At 49.5% G+C, this 23,095-nt stretch overlaps 2 protein-coding genes across 15 annotated transcripts in view; one reads left to right on the top strand and one right to left on the bottom strand.

The window, feature by feature from the left end:
* Nucleotides 1-10,751, bottom strand: part of LOC106485329 (uncharacterized) — a 41,287-nt gene extending 30,536 nt beyond the window's left edge. For 12 of the 13 annotated variants that reach the window (XR_010885763.1, XR_010885764.1, XR_010885765.1 and 9 more), the window contains exon 1: nucleotides 10,325-10,506. The gene's annotated coding sequence lies outside the window, so the exon portion shown is untranslated. Of the gene's footprint in view, nucleotides 1-10,324; nucleotides 10,507-10,538 lie in introns of those variants that run through there. The other variant, XM_067305873.1, reaches the window with a different exon arrangement.
* A 2,999-nt stretch (nucleotides 10,752-13,750) lies between these two features.
* On the top strand, nucleotides 13,751-21,771 carry NR2F2 (nuclear receptor subfamily 2 group F member 2). 2 transcript variants are annotated; one of them, XM_067305869.1, is made up of 3 exons: nucleotides 13,751-15,102; nucleotides 16,706-17,254; nucleotides 20,183-21,771. In XM_067305869.1, the coding sequence occupies exons 1-3, from the start codon at nucleotides 14,655-14,657 to the stop codon at nucleotides 20,455-20,457; spliced, it is 1,272 nt and encodes a 423-aa protein (XP_067161970.1). In that variant the 5' UTR covers nucleotides 13,751-14,654; the 3' UTR covers nucleotides 20,458-21,771. The 2 variants fall into 2 exon arrangements, with proteins under 2 accessions (XP_067161970.1, XP_067161971.1); XM_067305870.1 differs by having other exon boundaries at nucleotides 13,754-15,102; nucleotides 16,727-17,254.
* Nucleotides 21,772-23,095: the final 1,324 nt, after the last annotated feature.

Below are 23,095 nucleotides of genomic sequence, written 5' to 3'. Positions count from 1 at the left end.
CGTCTTCAGCTGCGGAGATACGAGTAATTTCAAATAGCGCAGAGCCCCATCCTATATAAACTCTAGCATTGAAAACTACACCAAACATCAACTTTGGCATTTCTGCTTACAGAGGACCTTTTGTTAGCCTAAACTTGGTCGTTCCAAATGGACAATAAATTCTATCTTCTCAGCCCTGGAAAAAGGAACTGTACTATCCTAGGAGTTTAATCGCCAGGATTTTCATATAGCTACTATGGAAAAGCGCTTTTTTTTTTCCTTTTTGTCTATCCCTGCTTTCTCAGCAAGGCTTCCCACTATAATATATGTTTCACAAGGGTTTTTTCAAACTAGCTTTAAATATCTAAAGTGATGAGACTTTGTGCACCTTTAAAATTTTATTATACTTATGGTCAGAAGAAAACATAAACCTCCTGGGCCTTGAAAGCCAGTTGCAATACAGCCATTATCCCTATAATGTCAACAGAGCTACAAACCTATCTAGAAATAAACCTTTTAAGAACAGCTTTCCCTGCCTTGTGTTTTCTTTTAAGGTCAGTGGTGCATCACTTTTTGGAAAATGTTTCCCCTCTCTGGCCAGGTTTAGCAATCCGAAATAGAATGTATGTTACTAAATGAATAGGTTTAATTTTAGACACTGAAAAAATAAATACGAGAAGAGAGCTAGGGCAGGAATAATACCTTTCAGTTAGAAACAGACATAGTATAAAGAAAAAGTCAGAACTTTAGTGCCAGGGGCAAAGGGGTGAAAGGCTGGCTAATATGAACCATATCCAACATCTGCCCTATTTTAATTTAGCAGGGATAAAGTTTCTTCTTTTTTATTATTAAGAAAACTTTATGTGGCAGAGAAACCCATGAGCTTTGTTATCAAAACTGTTTTATTGTCACACTGAAACTTAGAACTGTTAAGAGTTTGCAAGGGGAAGAGATAAAAACTCTTCTCCCTCCTTTTTCAGCCCGTCACAGGCGTGGGCTCCGGTTCTAGTGTCTGGGATGTCCTTTTCATGGCTTTATGAAGTGCTGCACTTGGGTCTCTAATGCAAAGGGGAGGTTAATTGTTCGGGATGGGTCCAAATGATTGATTCTCCAGGTGAAGAAAAATCTGAAGATATAAAACAAAATATTGCTTAGAAGACGTTTGCAGTAGTCGCTCTCAGAGAGGAGCGATGGTGGTGGTGTACAACAAGTGTAAAGAGCGGCTGAACTGGGGGTCTGTATGATAAATAGCACAAATTGCACGGGCAGAACGTGATCTCAGTCCGTGTAAAAGCCTCCCACCTCCATAGTGCAAATTCTGATATAAAATAACAAAATATACTAAAACACATGTGAGTGACTACAAGAGTAAAAGAACAAATCGGTTTCTGACGGAAGGATGAATACCTTTGGAGAATCTAAAGTTAGAATTTGATTGAAAGCATAACATTCCTTTAAGCATCAATATGCTTAGGATCCAAAATATGGTTATTTTATTACCAGTTAATACTTAGATCAAAGTAAAACACTGTAGCTGGAAGGAACGTTCTCTCTGGAAATAAAATTCTATGTAATTATTTCCTATTAAAAACTAAAACCGGTCTTAGATTCAAAAATTTTTGCTTCCTAACATGTGATATAGTGCAAGCTTATCAAGGAAGAGTAGATGTGCCATTTTTCACTGTTTGCTGGTATCCCTTTGCTTTTAAGTTTTCAGTTTAGCTTTAAGTCTTAATGTGAAAATTCTTCGTACAAATTTCCCTCGGTCAAATGCACTGGATTATTTTGGGTAAGCTTGATTAATTTCTTACAGGTAGAAATTAGAATTCGATATAAACTAATGTTGTATCATTTTAAATATAGTCTGCAAGTATAAGGAGGGGAAATATAAAGAAAATGATATGGAGATTGATAGGCAGTTGAAACTTAAACCTTGAAAGCAGACAAGTACTTTACTATTGGGTAAAGCAGCTCATCTGAATTTAATTCAGGACATGGAGTTTAAAATATGCACTCAAAATATTTCCAAGAAAGCTGCAACCTTTCAGAGGAGAGAGATAAGAATGTATTTTAATTATAAGGTTATAAATATGCAATTTTTTAACAATCCCCTAATGTAATATGTAATAATGTTCAGATGCAGTTATATATCTCTCTGTCTGTATGTATCCCTGTCCAGGGTTTTGGGACTTTTTTTTTATTTTTTTTTTTTTTCACGATAGTTCAATCTCTATTTATGCCATGTCTCAGGCAGGCCCTGGAAAATAGGAACTGCTAGCATAAATAATCTATCTTTCTGTATTTTTAAACTATCACAGAATAAATAAATAATGGTTCCTTTTTACAACTGATGGGTTAGTATTAGAAGTAGGAGTATGAAATATTTAGACACATTATTTCAAACTTTCTAATTGCTTCTGATTCTGGTAATTATTTTTGATAATGTCACTCAGAAATCAAAAAACCCCTAAAGAGTTCATTATTAGGACTGCTGAAAGGAAAAGGAGTCAGGCAGCAAGTATAATTTGGTTTTAACTTTTTTTTTTACTTTCACTGACTTCTAAGCTATATTATTTAGCAGAATGATGGCTACAATTTAATTCTATATTCAGAGCTTGTTAAAGAGGGAAGGAGTCGAGACATTCAGCTGGGATATTGTTTGCTAGCTCAATTAGTATCCAAAGAATTTGAAAGTACAATAAATGTATCTGAAGATCATAGCTAAACAAACTTACCAAAAAGTACCCACCTCTCTCAGCAGCTCACGTATTTCTGCCTTCTGACTGGGAGAAAAAAGCAGTTCAGATGCATAGGTTAAGACTGGCGTATGGCAAGGTTTGTGCGAAATACAAAGAAACCTGTATTTCACTCAACAATTTCATTGCTTAAACATATAGTTTAGAAGCATCTTTTCCTTAAACATGTGGTTCAATAGCATTTTCTTCAAAGGAACAATTCAATGTGTTAAAATATTTAAGAACAAAGAATGTGCAGCAAAATGCAAATTTTTACAGTGTTATACTGTGTATGCAATTATGTATGTAGGCAGATAGATATAATTTGAGAGTTATTAACTTTCAACATCAATGATGTATCCTGAATCAATACAATGTAACTACCTATTAAAATATAAACCAGGTGTGTTACTAGACAAATACAGGCTGAGAATCTTTTCTTTTTTTTTTCTTTTTTTTTTTTTTTTTAGCATAGCTCTACTATGGACGAGAAGCTAAAGAGATCGCTGCTGGTCCTAAAGATGGAGACTGCTTTGCTTTTTGCAATATCTGACGTTTCTAGAAGGTTTCATTTCCTCCACGTTTGAAAAAAAAAAAAAAGATTAAAAAAAAAATCTGAAATGTTGTAAAGGGAATGAATTGTCTCGCAAACGTCCGTATATTTAGGCACCTCCCGGTGCATGGGAAAGAAAAGTTCCCTTTCGTTTCCATTTTCCTCTGGATCAGGGGAGGGGAATGCAATAGAAGGGAGCAGAAATCATTTTCAACCTTGCACCCCCGTTGAATCTCCCTCTATTGCGGATCCCTTTCTCCCTCCCTCCCCCAAGCGCACACACACACTTTAGATTAGCGCAGTTAACCCTGGCTCTGCGCTGGAGAGGGAAGGGTTAATGAAACCGAGCTCTTTACGACCTCCAGGGTCAGACTCTTCCTATCTGCAATCTAAGGAATTAGGTAAGGAGGTTATAAGATTATAGTGAAAGGAGTTATAGGCCCTCGTAGCCTCACACCTGAACATATTGGTCTAATCCACTGGGATTCTTAAAAATCGCTTCAGCTATGGAAAACTGTTAATTAGGCTGTGTCTATCCCGAGGTTTCCTGTTGCATTAGTGATCCAGCAGAGCTGCCTGAACTCTATAGGCTAACATGAAACGCAGTTAATATGCCTATATTTTCCCTCTCCACAACCAAAAACAGCAGCAGCCACTGATTTCGGGAGAAAGCAGAGTTTGGATGAAATGCACCCCCCGAAATGAACTAAAGTCACTTTTTTTCCTTCGTGCCCTAGCCCTGAGTGACCGGCAGGCTATTTGCAGCTGTTTCTAACTTCAGTGTTTGTTTACAGTAGCAAAATTAGCACTTTGAGGAGAAGTGAAAAGCTGTTTTCACATCAGTTTTCCTCCCCGGTTCCTACCTTTAGATAGCTTCCCTCCCTCCCAGCGAGCAGCATCACTTAAACTGCGGCTCAAACTTTCCCTCGCTCCCGTGACTTAGTTCTCTGCAGTCACATCCTATTTCTTCCGAAGAAAAACACGCGCAGAGAAGGTAGCGTTTGGACACGGCCCAAATACCAGTGAATCGAGGCAAAAACTGCCGAGCTTCCCTAAAGAACCTCTTTCGGGGTCGGCTGGCAGAGCCCTGCCCTGCTCCCAGCCTTGTGCCCTTTGGCACTAACACATTTGTGCGTCTCAGGCAAAGTTTTCCTTAATCTGCCCGGACCCCTCGCTGGAGGCTGTCACACCTGAGACGCCGCCGAAGGTTCCCCTGCGGCAGCGACTCCCCAGCCGAAACACTTTTGAGCGCGGGCTGAGTTTAGCCATTTTGTCATTTTCAGAAATGCTGATTTTTGATGCCACTTGTGGTCTCCCTCGAATGGCAGTAATCTGTAGATTACATATTACGAGACTTGTCATTACGTGGATAAAATGAGGTGGTTAAACGCTAAAATCCATTTTACTCACCACATTTGCTTGGGGAGGGGGGGGGGAGGAGAGGGGAGAACAAACTTGGACGCCAAGGATTTGAAACCCTCGCATCAGAGGAGCATCTGCCCTCGCTGCTGGTGTTAGAGACATCCCTGCCTGGTGGACACCCAGCTCTGGAGTCCCCTCAACTTGATCTCAAAGCCAGGCGGCCGCTTGCTCCGTCCGCTCCTTCCTCTCGCTCCCATGTCTTTTGTCCCCACTTTCGTAGTGTCTCAGGCATTGCTCTACGGGGGAGGCAGATTTTTCCCTGCCTCCCCTGTATTTACTCTGTAGCATTTCTAGCCTCCTCCTTGCCTGCTCTCCCCCCGTTTGCCTCTTTCGTGTGTGTTCCTGATTCCTCTCTAGCTGATGTGATTCTTTAGAAATGTGGGTCTTATCCCGTCCCTACCTTTGCCGGGTCTGATTAGATATTATTTTTTCATTGGCTCTGCTACAATGGGTTCCTCCCTTTAATCTCTCGATACATTTTCCCCCTCCCGGTATAACCAAATCCATGAAATTCACAGCCTCTCTCTTTGACACGACTGGCTCGTCTAATCACTCCATATCGATTTCCCTAACTCTTTTCATCCAGCTGAAGACACATCTTAAAACACTCCAAGCCAGAGTGTGCTCTTTGCTTTATACACACTAATAAAATGATTTACCCTTCTCTCTCTGCTCTCCTCACAGGAGAAAATCGTTCAAGTCCCGGCTATTTGTGTGTGATCAGTAAATATTTAGTGTGGCGACATCTTCAGCTCCTCTCCTGATCAATACGCAACCCAACAGGAGGTGGACTATTGTCCGGGAGTGACTTGCTGAGATCTCCTTTAGATGAATACTTTGCCCCCCATACAGTCTGTTAGGATTTATCCTCGAAGGTAACCCGTAAAGAGAGAAATAGAGCCTTTAAAAACGTCTGTTTCTAACCTGTTTACTTTGACATTAACCCACCTACACTAGGAATGGCTTATTCCTCCCTCTCTCCCATCTCGCTCTGATGTTCCAGCACTTCCAAACTGCAGCTAGAAAATGAATATCAAACCAGGCGGTTGCTTTGCTTCCCTGCACCCCTCTATTCCCTCTTCCCCGGCCCCTCGAGTTAAAAACCGTCCTGTCTCTACCATGCAGTGTCACATTAAAGGGGCGATTTCCGTGAGGGTCTGTTGCTCGGTCTCCCTGTGCAGCATCCCCAGGCACTGGCCGTGCTCGCACGGCTTTTCTCGGCGTGGGGCTTAACGAAAGTGCCCAGGACCACAGGGCGCAGCAGCAACTTCTCTCTGCTTCTCCTCGTAGCACCCTGGAGCTCTGCCTGAAACAGTTTCAGCCTGAGTCAGGACTGAGGGTGGGTTGGGATTTTTTGGTTTGCTTGTTTGTCTGTTTGCTCGTGTTTTTTAACGACATAGAAAATCTGCAGAAGAAGGAAATGGAAAGGGAGAAGGGCTGAAAGCCCGGCTCCTGCGGTTATCCCTGCCCGAGCCTTTCCCAGGGTGCCAAAAGGACAAGGAGGAGAAGTTCGCGTGCGTGTGCGTGCTGCGATGCTTTCTCCTGATCTGTTATTCCACTCTTGGGAAAGCCTATGCCTCGAATAGGAAATATTTCCAGGTGTAATTAGCCCAGGATTAAGTAGCGTGTCCCCGCCGGCCGCCGGCGCGGAGCTGCGCGGCGGCGCCGGGCTGCGCGGGGCTGCGCGGCTGCGCGGCTGCGGGCGCCGGAGCCGAGCAAGGTGCGCGCACACGAAGGTGCCTCGCTGTGCCCGGGCTGCGCGGGTGCGCTCGCACACGCCGTGCGCCGCAGCCTGCGGAGGTGCCCGGCTCTGTATTGCATTTCCCCGTGGGTGCTTTTGCACACAAGCTATAGGGCGAAGGCATTTCTTTCTATAAATGTGCCTTGCGTGCATACATGTTAAATAAATACGTGGCTACGTGCTATAGATGTGCGACTGTTATTCAGATCTAAAGCCAGCTACGTCCACCTGTTAACTTTGTTTAGAAACCACTTCCACTAATGGCTTTTCGCTAACTTATTCAGTCCGTTACTCGAGTATAGGAGGCAATGGAGGGGAAAAATCCATATGAAAACCTGCTTCAACCTCTCTTCCAGAGGACACTTTACACACCTTGCCTAGACAGGGCTCCTATAGAGCGCTTATCTCTCGAATATATCTTTATACTAATGCATACTTAATTGGTCTGTCTTGACTGTCCATATAAAACAATTTAATTAGGGTGCTTTCTGCTTTGGAAAGAAAGAAAAAAAAAATCTGCCCAGCATTTATTGTATTTAGCACCAATACAGGCAGAAAATGTTGCACAAGTTTTTGGTTGAAAGAGCACCTATGTGTCCATTGAAGGGCGTTGATCCGAAAAGACAGAGAGGACAAGTAAAATCGATTTGAAGCGACCCTCTCTGTCCCTTTCACACCATTCAGACACTCCATTCCTTCTAAGACAAAGACCCAGCGCCTTGGGAATGCTGGCAAGGGGGAAAAAAGGGAGGAAAAAAAAAGGGCTTCAATCCTCCTAAGCAAAAGGGAGAGCTCTGAAATTCCTTCATATTGCTGTTATTTCCCCCCAAGATATGATCAACTCCAGGATTTTCTTCAATTCAGCGTCTAACATTTCTGCTGCGAGGAATGTCCCTGGAATGGGAGGAGGTAATTATGGCTATTAGTGCTGCGAGCCCAGCCTCAGCCCTGGTCACTCGCAGGCTTTTAGGGTTAAAATAGCCCTCACCTCTGACCCCTGCAGAGCAAAGTTGTAGCTATCGCCACAAGTTGGGCCAAAGTTTTCAAATCCAGGGCTGTGCAACACCGGGGGGGGGGGGGGGGGAGGAGGAGGACACGACTTCTCCCTGGAATTGTTTTTGGTTTGGATTTAAATCATATTTAAATTGCATTTGCCTCCTCTTCTTTGCAGATAATACCTTTTGGAGGGCTGGGGGGAATCTGAAAATGCCCTGTTCCTGCTACCTTTCCCCTGCTCTTTACATTTCTGTTTAATTTGGCAGTTTGTTTTCAAGCATGAAAATGGTTATCACTGAACTGAATTACTAGGTCATCCTTCCATCCACCGAGCTCAAGAATAAACGGGGGGGGGGGGGTACATCTCCCCCTCTTTAGGCTTTCCCCACCACCACCACGACCTGTTCAGCTTTACAGAAAAGGAGTATTTGGAAAAGGAGGAGAAAAGCTTCAGTTTGTCTCCTGTGCCTTTTGCACACCTTCACGATCCTCCGTTAGGGGCTATTTTGGAGCTGGGGGGGGGGGGGATCAAGCGAGGAGCGGGGGAACCTACAGATGCGAGAATCCCTCTGGCAACAATAAAAATCCATTCAGCCGGGCTACGTCTCCATCTTCCACGCACTGCTCAGACGTAACAAGAGTGGAAACTTGTGTAGACCATATTTATGGTATTAACGAGCAGTTAAAAGATTTATCCTTCTCCTGATCAATAGCGGTGGCGGGCGCCGCGGCCCCCGGCCCGGCCGGCCCTCCCCGCAGGCCGGGATGACAGTCGCCTTCCTGCCTTTGCAGCCCGGTTCGAGGTGGCGAAACCCCATTGTAATTTTCATTAGCCCGGTAAACACGCAATTAACATGCAGCACTGTGGTTAACTTAATTCCTGCTGTAAGGCAAGGACAAGCAAGAAATGGAAGAGCGTTTGTTCCATTTGTCAAGTATGACACACTCCTCGCCATAACAGTCCCTCACAAGAAAAGCTCGCCTCCCCACCACCACGGCCACCACCCCTCTTCCCCGAAACCCCCCACACCGACACACACACACACACACACACACACACAAAAAAAAGAAGCAGGAATCCATTAGTTGGAGAGTATTCTCCTGCCAAAGGCGGTATAATGTATTCCAAATTTTCCCAAGCCCTCACTGTACTGGGGTCCCGTTACCCCCCTGGGGAAGGGGGCTGAAGAGCTGATATTTCTTATGGGCAAAAAGATTGAGCCTCCTCCTAGCCGTATTTTTTAATAAAATAAAATAAACGTGCTTCCCATGCCTAAAAGTTGCCATGTTTGTGAAGGGGGTGGGGAAAATGTCTCCAAGGGTTTCAATTAGCAACAAATGATTATTGCAACGGATTTTTGGTAATGAAAAAATGTGGAGCACCTCTTTCTAGCTGGGATCTCAGGGGCAGTGAAAGAGAGAGAGAGGGAGAGACAGGGAGAGAAAGAGAGAGAAAGAGAGAGAGAAAGAGATTCCTGATTAGCTCGGATTCTTTCCCAACTTGCTTTAGCGTGTGCTTGCGTTCCCTGCCGACCCTACACAGGACACTATATATTTTTTCCCCTTCGGTGCATGTGTTGATAGTTCAGCCTGTAGTTGTTTGCGGTTGGCTTTTTTTTTTTTTCTTTTTTCCCTGCCGGGGAAGGGGGGAAGTGGGGAGGAGGGGGGGCTGAAATCGGTCGCATCCATCCTACCCCCACAGTCATTAAGTTAGATTTTCCTCTCTTATTTTTTTTCTCCCCAATTGGAAGGGTGGGTTGTGATTTTTTTTTTTTTTTAAGTCTCGCCTTTCCAGCTCCAAACAAGGTGTAGCGAGACGCTCTTCCTTCTAAGGAATGAAATGAGAGACAAGGATCACTCAAAGACATCTCCTACCTTGGGCTTGGGGATTTTTTCTTAAAGGCGAGGCGCACATTCCTAAGCAGCTATGTACAAAGCCCCCCCTGAAATCTTGTCTGTGTAAAGTTAGAGTGTGTTCAGGATTTTTTTTCCTCTCTCCCAAGGCTGATCGCTAATAATACATCGAAAGCACTTCCCTTTAGGTTGTGGGAAATCTATTCCCTTCACCTTGCCTCCTTTTTTCCCCCCCCACGAAGGCTGTAACTTTACTTTTTTTTTTTTATCAGTTTGCACAATCGCTTAGATAAACACCAAGAAGGAGACTTCTCTTTAATTAGCCAACGCACATCTTTCTGGGGGGCAAACAGCGGTTTGATTATTTTTTTTGTTTGTTTGTTTCACCTGCCAAACTAAAGGAGAGGTAGAAAAAGGAAGATGCAAGCGATTTGGGACCTTGAACAAGGCAAATATGGTTTTGGTATGTTTACTTATAGTTTTTTTCCTTCTTCTTTGACACTTTTTTTTTCGGGCAATGTGTTGTGATTCTTGTGTTTCTCTTTTAAGGAAAACAAAAAATCCAAAAAAGCAAATGTTAGCTAACGTGCGTCTTAAACGATCGTTTCTAAGGTTACGTGGGTTGCTCTAAGGAGGGGAAGAGGGGAGGGGGGGGGAGACCCGAGCGGGTGTAATTGCAGCACCAGCAGTTCGCACGTCCTTTCGCTAAATAAAGCAAGCAGCAAACAAACAAACAGCGGAGCGGAGCCGGCGGCGGGCGGCTGCGGCGCGGGGCAGGGCAGGGAGAGCCGCCACCGCCACCGCCACCGCCACCGCCACCGCCACCGCCGCCGCCGCCGCCCCGGCCGCCGCTCCGAGCCGCGGCAGCTCCCGGCTCCCGGCGCGGGCGACGCTGCGGCGGCGGCGCCGGGCTGCGCGGGCGCGGGCGGCGGCGCTTTCGCGGGCAGAGGTCGGTGGGGAAGGTACCGCGCCGCGAGCCCTCTCCCCCGGCGACCCCTTCCCCGGCTAAGCGAGCACAATGGAAAGAAGCCGGAATATACTCACCCTCCGGAGGTGTGGTTGGCACTTCGGCGGAGGCTTTAAGGCAATGGTTTATCCTTTTTATTATTATTATTATTATTATTATTATTATTATTGCGAAAGACGTAGAGCTGACTTTAAGCGGCAAAAGTGTTTTGCTCTGGCAACAGCATGCGAGGCACGGTTCCTCATTAAAAAAAAAAAAAAATCACAGAACAGGATCCCCCCCCCCCCTTACCACTGTTCTTTAAAAATACCTATTCGGCACAGGGCTCGCAGAAAGCCTGATGCAGAAATCTTACGGTCCGGTCTAGGAGTGCCCAAGCCAATTAATTTTAAATCCTTAGGAATTAATCAGATTAAAATGTACAGAAGTTTCATTCTCGAATGCATACGTGAGCCAAAAGTCGTTTCCCTTTAAGAGATCCTTTTCTTTTAAAGTTGAATTTTAGGCAGATAAGAGACTTACACTAGGGGGCAGACAGATACTGTACTTGCTCCAATCTTAAGCAATTTTTTTTCCTCTCTCACAGCATATGCTCTGATTTAGCACTGTAAATTTTTCAGAGGACCCAACTCTGACAGCCCCTGGTGATTTTCAAAGTACCACAAGCCAGTGGTTAAAAATTGCATTGACTTGGAAGTTCAGAGGCACACAATAGGAGCCACTTTCCCTATTCATGGAACTTCAGTGTGGTGGAAGAGAAAAACACACACATACTACATTGAGGGAGAAGAGGAATTCATTGAATTCTGTTAGACGTAACTGCTTTCCACTGAGTTCAGAGCGAAACTCGGTATTTGTTCGATGTTGTATTCATATTGCGATTTAATCTAGAAAGAATTAGAGGACTGTTAGGCAGCTTTCTGTCAGGAAAGCAGCTTCCCTTTCCTTCCTCCTTTTTTTTTTTTTTTTTTTTTTATCCTAAAGATTTACACCGGCTCTACCCTAAACTCTATTTTAGCAAAATAAATCCTTCCACTCTCTCTCATTAAAATAAATTTACATCTGCAGTAAAATGGCAGGAGGGATGTATTTATCTATTTGGAAAACCAGTGCAGCCTTACTTTTAAAACAGAGCAGTGCCATTGTGATTGGGCTCGGAGAAGGACAGTTGAGAATCTGCCCCTTCTTTGCGAGGCGCTCAGGTTTCAGATATTATTTAGCGAAATTAGCTACAGTTCATTTTTACATTCGTCTGTTCTGCCTCAGCCCACTCGCAGGGGTGTTTTGAAATAAATAGCAAAGCATCTAATGGTGCTAATAGATAGTTATATAGTTGCATCCCTCGAAGAGCAAATAGTTAATCTGGGGCATTCTTCATTAATGCTTGAGCAATCAGCGTATACGGCAGCTTTTAAGCGTATATCAATGGCTTTTAATTTTTACGACCATACGTTCAAACTATTAATATTGTAGGTACTGTTAAAACCGCTTTCTGTTCTGATTTCTGCGTCTGTGGAGAAGGTATTAATGTTTTTCATATGGCGAATTAATCCTGTTTACGTTGTCAGATTTGAGACAGGAAAGCTATTTTTCCCCAGGAAATTCAGCATCAGCAACAATCTGTGACTATCCTGCATTTTGAACCCCCCCCCCCCCGGTGTGACCTCCTCGTGTCTGGGTTATTTGGGAGACTTCAGGCAGGTCCCCACGTTTCGGCGGGGAGAGATTCCTTCGCCCCCCTCTGCCTCCCCATTCCCTCCCGGTCCTTGCCGCAGGGAAAGGTTATTTTGCTGCCTCGGGAGCAGCGGGAAGGCTGCAGCCTGCTCTCGGGAGCCGAGCGGCAGCACATCCCCGTCTGCGGGCTCCCCGCACACCCGGCTTATAAACAGGACGGTGCCGAGTCTAGGCGCTTTCCTACAACTTTCCAGCCCGCTCAGCACCTGCGGCTCTGGCCGCGCATCTCGCTCGCGCGGCAGAAGCGGGCGTGCAGGCGGCGGCGGCGGCGGCGGAGCGGTGCCCGCGCGGGACGCGGCGGCGGGCTGGGGCGCGGGCGCAGGCGCTCGCCGGCCGCGGGGGAAGGCAGCGCCCGCGTCTCGCCCCCGCGCGCCCTCCGCGTCCCCTTGCCGGTGCCCGCGAGGCGGCGAGTTGATGAATAAGCACGTAAAGTTGAAGGGATTGAGGCGAGGAGCGTTACAGCGAGGCGCCGGGGGCATAAAAGCGGAGCGCGGCGACGGGCTGCCCGGCGCGGCCGCGGGCAAGGGGCAGCGCCGGTGCCCGCCGGGGGCTCCGCGGGGGCTGCGCTCACCGCGGCCGCCCGCAGCGGGCCCGCGGCACCGCCGGGTACGGCCGGGCCCGGCCCCCCCCGCCCTGCCTTGCCCTGCCCGGCCCGGCCCGGCCGCCGCCCGCCCCGCGCGGGCACCGCGTGCCGCCGGCGGAGCCCGCGGCGGCGCCGGGCCGCGCTCAGGTGCCCGCGGCAGCCGCCGGCGGGAGGCGGCCCGGGGAGCGGGCAGGCCGGGGCCCGGCCCCGCGGCCAGGTGAGGCGGCCCCGCCGCCCCCCCCACCGCGACCCCAACTCGGAGTTTGGAGCCGGGGTGAGCGGGGGGGGGACGGGACGAAATATTTAAAAGAGAAAAGAAGAAAAAAAGCCGCGAAGCGGCGCGGAGGCGGCGGCGGGGCAGGGGGCGGCCAGGCCCCGGCCCCCGCCTGGGCGCGGGGCGGCGCGACGCTGCCTCTAGGACCGCGCGTGCGGCGGCGGCGGCCATGAGCAGGCCGCGCAGGGCGGCGCGGCCCAATGAGGGCCGAGGGGCGGTCCGCGAGCTTTTGACCAGTCAAACGCCGTCGGTTGCCTTATAAGGCGAGCGGTCGCCATGGCAACGTGTGCTAAGTTGCAGCAGTTCGTGTCAAAGTTCACTCCGTAGCGAGCGGGGCGAGCGGCTGCTGGCGGGGCGCGCGCGCGCCGCTCCGCCGATAACGCGCCGCCGCCCCCCCCCCGCCCTCCCCTCCCCTCCCCTCCGCGCGCGCGCGCGCCGCTGCCCGCGCTTTCGGGGGGCGCTGCCGGGGGGGGGCGGGGGGGCAGCGCTCGCTCCCCCCCTCTCTCTGTGGTGATCCCCCCGCCCCCCCCCCCCCCCCGCGCGGCCGAGGAGCGATGCTGCGCGCTGGGTTGTGATCCTTCCCGCTCCCTCCTCCTCCTCCTCATCCCTCCTCCTCCTCCTCCTCCTCCTCCTCCTCCCGCTCCCCCTCTTTTATCATCCCGGCCGGCTGGGCGCTGCGCTGGCGAGTTGACTCCTTCCCTCCCCCCCTCCCTCTCCTCCCCCCCCGCGGCCCCCTCCCCCCGCCCGCCCGCCCCGCGCGCCGTGAGCACCGGCGGCGCGGAGGCGCGAGCCCACTTGCGAGGCGGCACAAGCAGCATAAGGCAGCGCGCGGCGGCGGCGGCGGCGGCGGCGGCGGCGGCACCCGAGCGGCGGCGGCGGCGGCGGCGGCGGCGGCGGCGGCAGCGGCGGCAGCGGAGCAGCCCGCCAGCGGGGCAGGGAGCGGCGGGGAGCGCCGGGAGGACGCGGCGGCGGCGGCGGCGGCGGCGGCGACCCCCGGATCGCCGGGAGAGCGAGCGAGCGAGCGAGCGAGCGAGAGGGGGACGCGCGGCGCTCTGCCCCCTCCGCGCGCACACATTAAAAATAATAATAATAATAATAATAATAATAAAAGCGGCGCCCCGGCGGAGCGGCGGAAAGGAAGAATTAAAGCGAGAGAAGGAGGGAGGAGAGACAGAGAGAGCGGAGGAGGAAAAAAAAAAAGAGAGAGAGAGAGGAGAGGAGGAGGAAAAAAAAAAAGCCCACAAAAACAAAGCGATCGCAGTTGATGTGGCTGCCGCAAGCTGGACTTCCCCAAACTACGGCGAGACCGTCCGCTCCCGGCGCCGAGGAAAGTCTGCCGCGCGGCGCGTGCTTTTTTCCGCCGCGCGTGTAATCCTTAACCTTTTATTCGTCCTTATTTTGATGGCTTTCCTGAATGGCTGACGGCGAGCTTCCCTGGACCTGGCCCCCCGACGCCCGCCTCGCCTCCTGCAACTCCGCGGCCGCCGCCCGGCGCTGAGGGCCAGCCCCGAAGAGACCCGTCTCCTCTCTCCCCCTCTCTCCCCCACCCCCTCCGCGCCCGCGGAGCCCCGGCCGCCGCTCCGCCGCCCCCGCGCCCCCCTCCCCGGCAAAAAAAAAAGAAAGAAAGAAAGAAAAAAAAAGAAAGAAACGAGGCAAAGCAACAAAAGGGAGAGACGGGAGAAAAAAAAAAAGCAAAAAAAAAAAAGCAAAAAGCAAACAAAATAACTAACAGCAAAGCTGCTCCGCACGGCCGAGCCCGGCAAACTTGGCGCATCCGAGGGGGAGCAGGAAGTTTGCGCGACGCGGTCCCCTAGATATGGCAATGGTAGTCGGCGCGTGGCGAGACCCCCAGGACGAGGTGGCCGGAGCCCCCGCCGGGCCCGGGGCCGCCGCGGCGCCGCCGGGCCAGGGGCCGCCGGCCGGGGCGCCGCACACGCCGCAGCCGCCGGGCCCCGGCGGCGCCCCCAGCGCGCCCGCGCAGCCCGCCGCCCCCGGCCAGCAGGGCCAAGGCGACAAGCAGCAGCAGCAGCAGCAGCAGCAGCAGCAGCACATCGAGTGCGTGGTGTGCGGCGACAAGTCGAGCGGCAAGCACTACGGCCAGTTTACCTGCGAGGGGTGCAAGAGTTTCTTCAAGCGCAGCGTCAGGAGGAATCTCAGCTACACTTGTCGTGCCAACAGGAACTGTCCCATTGACCAGCACCACCGCAATCAGTGTCAGTACTGCCGCCTCAAAAAATGCCTCAAAGTTGGCATGAGACGGGAAGGTATTGGGATTTCATTTGTTTTCCAATTCTCACTCACTGCGCTGTTTGTTGTTTTTTTTTATATATATATATATATTATTATTATTATTACTATTACTACTTTTAACACCCCCCCCGAACCCCGAACCCAACCAGAACCTCCCCCCCCCTTTCCCTGAATAAACGTAGAGAAACTTTCTCTTAATGGAAGGAAGAGGTGCTGGAGAGGGTGGGCTGGGAAGCGGAGGCAGGGGCTCTTGCATGCTTCCCCCTGCCCTCCTAATTGATTTGTGTTTGTTTTGATTTTGCTGATGGAGGTTTGCTGGAAGTGGAATTTTAGTTTCACGCCGCTTAGCAGCGAGATGACGGTTCTGACGTGTGCTGACTTCTTTTTTTTTTTCTTCTTCTTCTTCTTTTTTTTTTAATACTTCCCCCCCTGCATGTCCAGCCTTACCCCCCGTGCCTGTAGCAGCCCTGCGCGCGTGTGGACACACACACAGAGCCCCGCCACATAGGCACACACACACATATAGATATGTATCCCCCAGCCTCAGACTGCAGTTTTACACAGGCGGTTCAAATTACTCCTACAATGGGGCTCAGCCTGCCGAGGCTCCGCAGCGCTCCGCTGTGGATCCCCAGCCGGATTGTGCTCCTTAAAAAAACAATAATTATATATATGTTATATGTGTATATATATATGTGTATATATATATATGCATGCGTGTGTGTGTGCATGCATATGGCAGCGTGCCGTCCCTCGCGGTTAGGGCCCTTTCGCTCCGCCGCCCGGTGCCGGCTCGCCCCGGCGGGGCAGAGCGGAGCGCGGCTCGGAGGCGGCGGCGGAGGGGGAGCCCGGCCGGGCGCCGCGGGCTCCTCGGGCTCCTCTTTGTGTCGCTGCCGGGGCGAGGGGCCCCGCGGCGAGGCGGCCCCGGGGCGGCCCCGGCCGCTGCCTCTGCCTCTGCCTCTGCCTCTGCCTCGGCCGCCGCTGTCACCGGCGCGAGGCGGCAGCCAGGCGCCAGGCCCGCTCTGCGCCCCGGCCTCGCGTGGGGACCTGCCGCGGGCCGCCTCGCCGCCGCGTCCCTTTGCGTTTCTCCTCTAAAAGGGGAGGGAAAAAAAAAACCATATATATATATATCTATATATCTATAAACAGCGGCCGCCTGGGTGGGGGAGCGAGGCGTGCGGGACCGGCGCCGGGGATTTTGAACTGAAGTGCTCCTTCCCTCCCTGCCCCCCACCCCGCTGCCCCGGCCTCAGATCAATGCGCCGTTTTGTTGTTGGGTTCGGGGGTCTTTTTTTAAGCCGTAACGAGGAGAAATACCCCGGCACACAAAGACGTATGCTGCATAGCCGAAGGAGGGGGTGCTGGGGGGGAGGGGGGCACAACCGGGCTCCGGCGCGCTCGGGAAGCGCGGGGCTGCTGCTGCGGCGGCCCCGGCCGAGCGCGGAGCGGAGCCGGCGCCGAGCTCCGCCGGCGGCCGCGGCTGCGGGGCCCGGGGCAGCGGCGGGAGCGCTCGGGCCGGGGCGCCGCGCTGCCCCCGGGGCTGCCGGGCCTCCCGCGCCCGCACGAAGCAGCCCTGGTGCGAGCGGCTCGTAGCAATTCAGATATTAATAGCTGTAGTTTCTTCTTTATTCACTGCAGCGGTCCAGAGGGGCAGAATGCCACCCACACAGCCAACTCACGGGCAGTTCGCCTTGACAAACGGGGACCCTCTCAACTGCCATTCCTACCTATCCGGATATATCTCCCTTCTTCTGAGAGCAGAGCCCTACCCCACCTCCCGCTTTGGCAGCCAGTGCATGCAACCCAACAACATCATGGGCATCGAGAACATTTGCGAACTGGCGGCTCGGATGCTCTTCAGCGCCGTGGAGTGGGCCAGGAATATCCCCTTCTTCCCAGACCTCCAGATCACAGACCAGGTGGCCCTGCTGCGGCTGACCTGGAGCGAGTTGTTTGTGCTCAACGCCGCCCAGTGCTCCATGCCCCTCCACGTCGCCCCGCTCCTGGCGGCCGCCGGTCTCCACGCCTCGCCCATGTCCGCTGACCGCGTGGTCGCCTTTATGGACCACATACGAATCTTCCAAGAGCAGGTCGAAAAACTGAAAGCCTTGCACGTCGACTCCGCAGAGTATAGTTGTTTAAAGGCCATAGTCCTCTTCACCTCAGGTAGGCAGCCTTTCTTTGCTCTTCCCCCCCCCCCCAAAAAAAAAACCGACCCCCCGCAACCACCCCCCCGGCCCCCCTCTGCGCGCTGCTCCGCTCGCTCGGCTCGGTGCCCGCGGCCCGGTGCGCCCCGGCGCGGCCCCCGCGGCCTCCCCGCCGGGCCTGGGCCGCGCATCCCGCCTGCGCCGCAGCCCCCGGCGCCCCGGCCCCGCTCGCCGGCAGCCCCCCCCTCCCCCCCGCCCCGAAAAACAATATTTTATTTAACACGGCAGCTCTGGGTTGTTGCATTTAATGACACGCAGCCGAACAGCAGCGAAATCGGTTTGGTGGTGTTTAAATACGAGTCGTCCTATCAGCGGAACCACTTAAAAAAAAAAAAACAGATTTTTTTTTTCTTTTATGGGCAGCCAGGAAGAGGGGAGAGAAAAAAAGCCCTGCAGGATTAAAAATTGAATTAAAAAAAAAAAAGTTAAATGTGCAAAGCTGACTTTAAAATATGTTCCCTGCCATCTCGTAAAATAAAATAAATCAACTTCCCAAAGAGCTGTCTCTGATTTAAACAGAATGTGGCAGTGAGCAGTTCTGTGTCATTTAAGCTAAGGGGAAAAGTTTGCATTTGCACCCAGCAGGAACTGGATAGTCCAAAGCGAGTAGCGGGTGCGAAAAGATCATTACCATAAGTAGAGAGGGATAGTATGAAAAAGTAAGAGGAGAGGAGGACACTGAAGCTGCTGCTCCGCAGTGTAGTTCCGGGGTGGCACGACCATGCCTCTGCCGAAGAAAGAGCTCGAGGTGTTTCTTAGATAATCAAGGGGGGGGGGGGGGAAATATATGTGTCAACTTTTGCTGCCTTGAAATAGTGCATGAGTTATAAAGCAATAATTGAGTGCGTTGTGAAATCTAATTAGCTTGCACTAGAGTTTAACCTGAGTGAGTAATAAACCTGATATTAACTCTGGAGGCTAAATATTTTTTTTTTTCCTGAAAAAAAAAAATCTGCTCGCTAATTTGTGCAATACGTTATCTCAGATTGCTAACTTTAAGGTTGCATCGGCAACACACTGTGCTGGAGCCCTGGAAGTTTTGAGATTAAGCTTAAATACATATATATTTATTCTGTAGCTCATTTGAAAGCTTGGGAAAGTGGCCACGCGATAAACATATGAATGGAAGCAGGACCTGTAAAATAATTACTCATCGGAGTTTTTTAAAGCCTGATATCAGGAAACAGGAAAAAAATGTAGTTTATGTGGGAAAAGAAGGGCTCACAATCCGTTCCTTGTTGTGTTAAAGGGGGTCTGGGGAACGAAGTCATTTTCTGGACTTTGTCCAGGTTCTGGGTCGTGACCTAAACTTCCTTTTATATATTATTGCTTTACACATAAAAAACTTCTTCCCCCCCCCCCCCAAATTACTTGTGCTCGAGTCCGAAGGTGATCAATTAGCAGGGCGCATCCAGCCGTAGGGGGCACAGGGAGCCTGAGCGGGACCGTGCGGCTGAGGGGCGCTGATCCGATTCCCTGTCGTTTTTCCAGGATGCCTTTTCCTCTCCCTTGCTCGAGGGCTCAGCTAGGATCCCACGCGCGCGCCCCGGCGCCCCCGGCCCCGGCCGCCGCGCCGCCGCCCCCGCGCCGAGGAGCCCGCTGCCAGCCCTGCCTCTCTCCCAAACCGCTTCTTAGCCCTCTGAGAAAACAATCGTCCCATCCTGTCGTGACCGCTTAATTTATTGCTATTTTCAAAATGTGAGGCCTGGCGTGGAAATTGCCTCCCAACTAGATAAATGTTGCTTGTTATCTGATTCGGGGGAAGAGAGCCACATGCGAAAAAAAGAGGGTTATGCATGCAGCTGCTGCAGCACCCCAATAAGAGCCGCTGATGTAAAGCAGACGCACATAGATGCATATAATGTTTGCTGCTGCCTCTTTTAAGGGGGGAAAAAAAATCTGGGTTCTAATGACTCGCAGAATATGCATGTGTTAGCCCTGTGCCTAGGAAAGCCACAGGGAGGTCAGGTCACAACCTGTGCTCTTTCAGCACAGACGTCTCTGATTTAAAGGGAACTTATTGTATTTTAGCGTATCAGAAAAAAAAAAAAATGTCCAGACCCTATCAGGGAGTTTTCTTCTTGTAAGGGCCTTTAGGTTTAAAAAGAAGAAGAAGAGGAAAAAAAAGAGGGGGGAGTGGAGGGGGGGGAAGAAAGAAAGAGAAAAGAAAAGAGGGGGGAAAAGAAACAGCTCAAATGAACAGAGAGATCACAGTTTGCATGGCTGCCTCTGAATAGCCTAAACTGACAAGATCAGTTTTAAAGGGCCACTTAAATCAGTTTCAAAGACTGAAGAAAAACGCGTTGTCTTCTTTGGGGGAGAATCTGTTGCTGGATCCGGGGCGCCATTATCTTTGGCTGGGCCAGTTTTTTATTATTATTATCATTATTTCTACCACTGTTATTAGTATTCCTTCGCAGCACATGGTTAGGCTCTGCGCAATTATTTTCCGAGTGGGAGAGATACAGTGGCTTCCTATCCCCCTTTCTGCTCAAGCCTTCCCTCCTCCCGCCAGCCTTCCCCCCTAAAAATATACAGATAGCAAATTATGCTCGGCCAGCACCTCGCTGTCAACCCCGCAGGTCTGTAGTGCAATTAGAAATCTCGAATCTTGGAGCTGTGCTCAATCCTAGAGGAGACCCTCCGGAAGAGAGAAATACAAACACACACACACACACACACACACACACACACACAGAGATTGTCCCTTTTGGTAAAACCTACCTAAACGCTGGGGGGCAAGGTGATGGCGCACGATCTACACTTAATTCTAGCAATTAAAAAAAAATCACATTAAAATTAAAAAAAAAACCTTTTTAATCTGATGATTGTTTTCTTTTTTCTTTTCTTTCTTTTTCTTTTTTTTTTTTAATACACTTTCTTCTAGATGCCTGTGGTCTCTCTGATGTAGCCCATGTTGAAAGTTTACAGGAGAAGTCACAGTGTGCTTTGGAAGAGTATGTTAGGAGCCAGTATCCCAACCAGCCAACACGATTCGGGAAGCTATTACTACGTCTCCCCTCCCTTCGCACTGTCTCCTCTTCTGTCATAGAGCAATTGTTTTTCGTCCGTTTGGTAGGTAAAACCCCCATAGAAACCCTAATCAGGGATATGTTACTGTCTGGCAGCAGTTTTAACTGGCCTTATATGTCCATTCAATAAAATATTGGAGAGAGAAAAAAAATTTAAAAAAAATTAAAAATTGAGAAGGGAGATGAAAGAGAGTGAAAGGAAAGCAAATGACGTTTGGGTTCTGGTTGTTTCTTAAATTTCCTTCTGCTAAGAAAGGATGTAAAAGGATGTTACAAGTTTGCTAAGAGAAGACAGGAAAAAAATTAATGGACTGTGAATTAAAAAAGAGACTGTCAAATGAACTTTTACAGAATGCATTAAAAACTCCCGTGTCGTTCAGAAAAAAAAACTTGCTACTTATCATTTTTTGTAAAAAATTAAAAAAGAAAGAAAAAAGAAAGAAAGAAAGAAAAAAGAGAAAGAAGAAGAAAAGAAATGAGGGTGGGTTTTTTCTTTTTTTCTTTTTTCTTCCTTTTTTCTTTTTTGGGGTAAACTTTTTAAAAAAAATCTCGCTTAAAGTGCATTTAAAGGAAATTTGGAGAAAATTAGCAGAATGGAAGAAAGTAAGTCTTTTTTTTCCAAATTATTAATTGTCCTATGTGTCTATGTACCTATAGCTGTTCTTTTTTGTATTTTTCTGGTTTCAAACCAGTTTATTCTGTGGTTCTATAATAATTTTTGATATAATCTTGGCTTCTTTAAAAAAAACTGTGTATCCTTAAAATATATGTTCTGAAAGAATTAAAACTGAGTCCACGAAAGTATCATAGGAAGAAAGGAAAAGAGAAAAAAAAAAAACCCTCAACAACACAATGATGGAAGCGCACTTAAGGTGGTGACCCAAAATCTAGCTTGAAGCTGAGAGAGCTATAATTATATAGACCCGAATGAACCACACGTGTCATATAACTACCCCCAAATCTAGGTTTTTGATATTTCAGACAGAAAATGAACTGTGGGGATTTATTATAGGTAGAAGGAATCGTGTCCAAGACACACTACGGTTTTGATTTAAAAACAAACAAACAAGCAAAGTGAACTTTTGTAATTTGAATTGGGTTCCACATAGTTCTTCATGAATTGTTATTAAACTCCTCTATCTGTTTGTATATTTGCAAGCCCTTTGTATTATAATAATTGTTGATATTTTCCCTTTTTAAAAAATACCATTGAAATCAGCATGACAAAATAACACTGTTGGCACTTATAGATAACGTGATTGATTCAGTATCTTAGAGTTTACAGTTTTGTGTTTAAAAAAACTGAAGGTTTTTTTTTTAAGTGCAACATTTCTGTATACTGTAAAAGTTATAATAACTGAACTGTTTGGTCGAGTCTTTGTGTGTTATATTCCAAGGAAAATTGAAAGTATTCAGAAATTAAAATATTATTTGATATCTGAAACTTGTTTGGCTGTCATAAATGTCTTTCAGAAACCACATTACTTCTCTATAGTTTGCAGTCTTTTAAGTCCATAGGCGATTGATTTGTTTACTTGTCACAGTAAGTTTGTAGCAGATGTATTGTAGTGTATTTACCTGTTTAATTCCGGGCTGGGGGTGGAGGACTTAAGTTCGTGGTTTATCTGTGGTTTTAGGAAGTACTATGCTGAAATGGTAAACCATCAACCCCCATTCATCTAATCCTCCTGTTAATTAAAAATGGATTTTCTGGGGAAAAAAAAGGCCCTTATTTTTGTCACACTTAAGTGCCTGCGTAGGAGAGGTATTGTTGTGAAAAAGTATGAGAAATCTGGAGATCAGGATCTATTTTATGATCGGAATGGGGCGAAAACCCTTTTGTACGTTTCTGACAGAGGCGCACAAGAGCGTTCGAGCAAGGTAACGGCGGTTTTGTAAATGCAGGTCAGTTGTTGGCGGTGGGTTCCCTTGAAGTACGTGTGATTTCTCCAGTGCTCTGTAGTTGCCATCTATCGTTGTCACTGAGAGGTCTTCAGATGGAGTGGCCTTGGCTCCTGGCTCTAGGAGTCGGTCTGTCGTGTACATACACTATCGAGTGGGTTGTGGCTTTTTTGTTGCTGTTGTTGTTGTTGTTGTTGTTGTTGTTGTTTTTCTTTTCTTTTCTTCCCCCTCCCCCCGTTCCCCTTTTTTAACCTTAGACTGTGAAAGCGCGGCCGCAGGTCAGCTCCGTGCGCGCCCGCGCCCCGCGCCCCGCGCCCCCCGGCCCCGCTCGCAGCGCCCCGCGCCCCCGGGGCACCGCGGGGGGGGGGGGCACGTGGGGCCGCCCCGAGCAGGCGAAGGCCGAAGCCGGAGGCGGGCGAGATGCTGCGGGTGCGAGGGGGGCTTGCGCTCGGGTTTCGCGCGGGTGCGTGGCGGTCCTGCTCTCCCGCGGCCCCCGGCCGCCCTCCCCTCGCTCGCCGGCGGAGGCTTTGTAGGGGAAAGCGGGCAATTCGGTGCTCGGCGGGGCCTTGCCCCTCTCCCCTTGGCCGCGCGGCCCTGCACCACGCGGTGGTTTCACGGAAAGGGCGAGCGGGAGGGAGAGGGGCCGGTCTGTAAAGTCGATTAAAGCCTGGTCTTTAGGGTGTTCCAGTTAGACACATCTGTGCTGGGGGCTGGGGGCTGGGGGCTGGGGGGGGGCGTATGACTGTGAATTCGAGCAGAGTTTTACATCTGAATCATGGCTCCTTTTCTATAAATATATAAATATATATAAATATATAAATATACTATTATTGCAGGGGATTGCTGACCTCTAGATTTAGCTTTTT

This window comes from Apteryx mantelli, chromosome 15 (genome assembly GCF_036417845.1).
Source record: "Apteryx mantelli isolate bAptMan1 chromosome 15, bAptMan1.hap1, whole genome shotgun sequence".
NCBI lineage: Eukaryota > Metazoa > Chordata > Aves > Apterygiformes > Apterygidae > Apteryx > Apteryx mantelli.
This window is presented reverse-complemented; position numbering and strand designations above follow the sequence as displayed.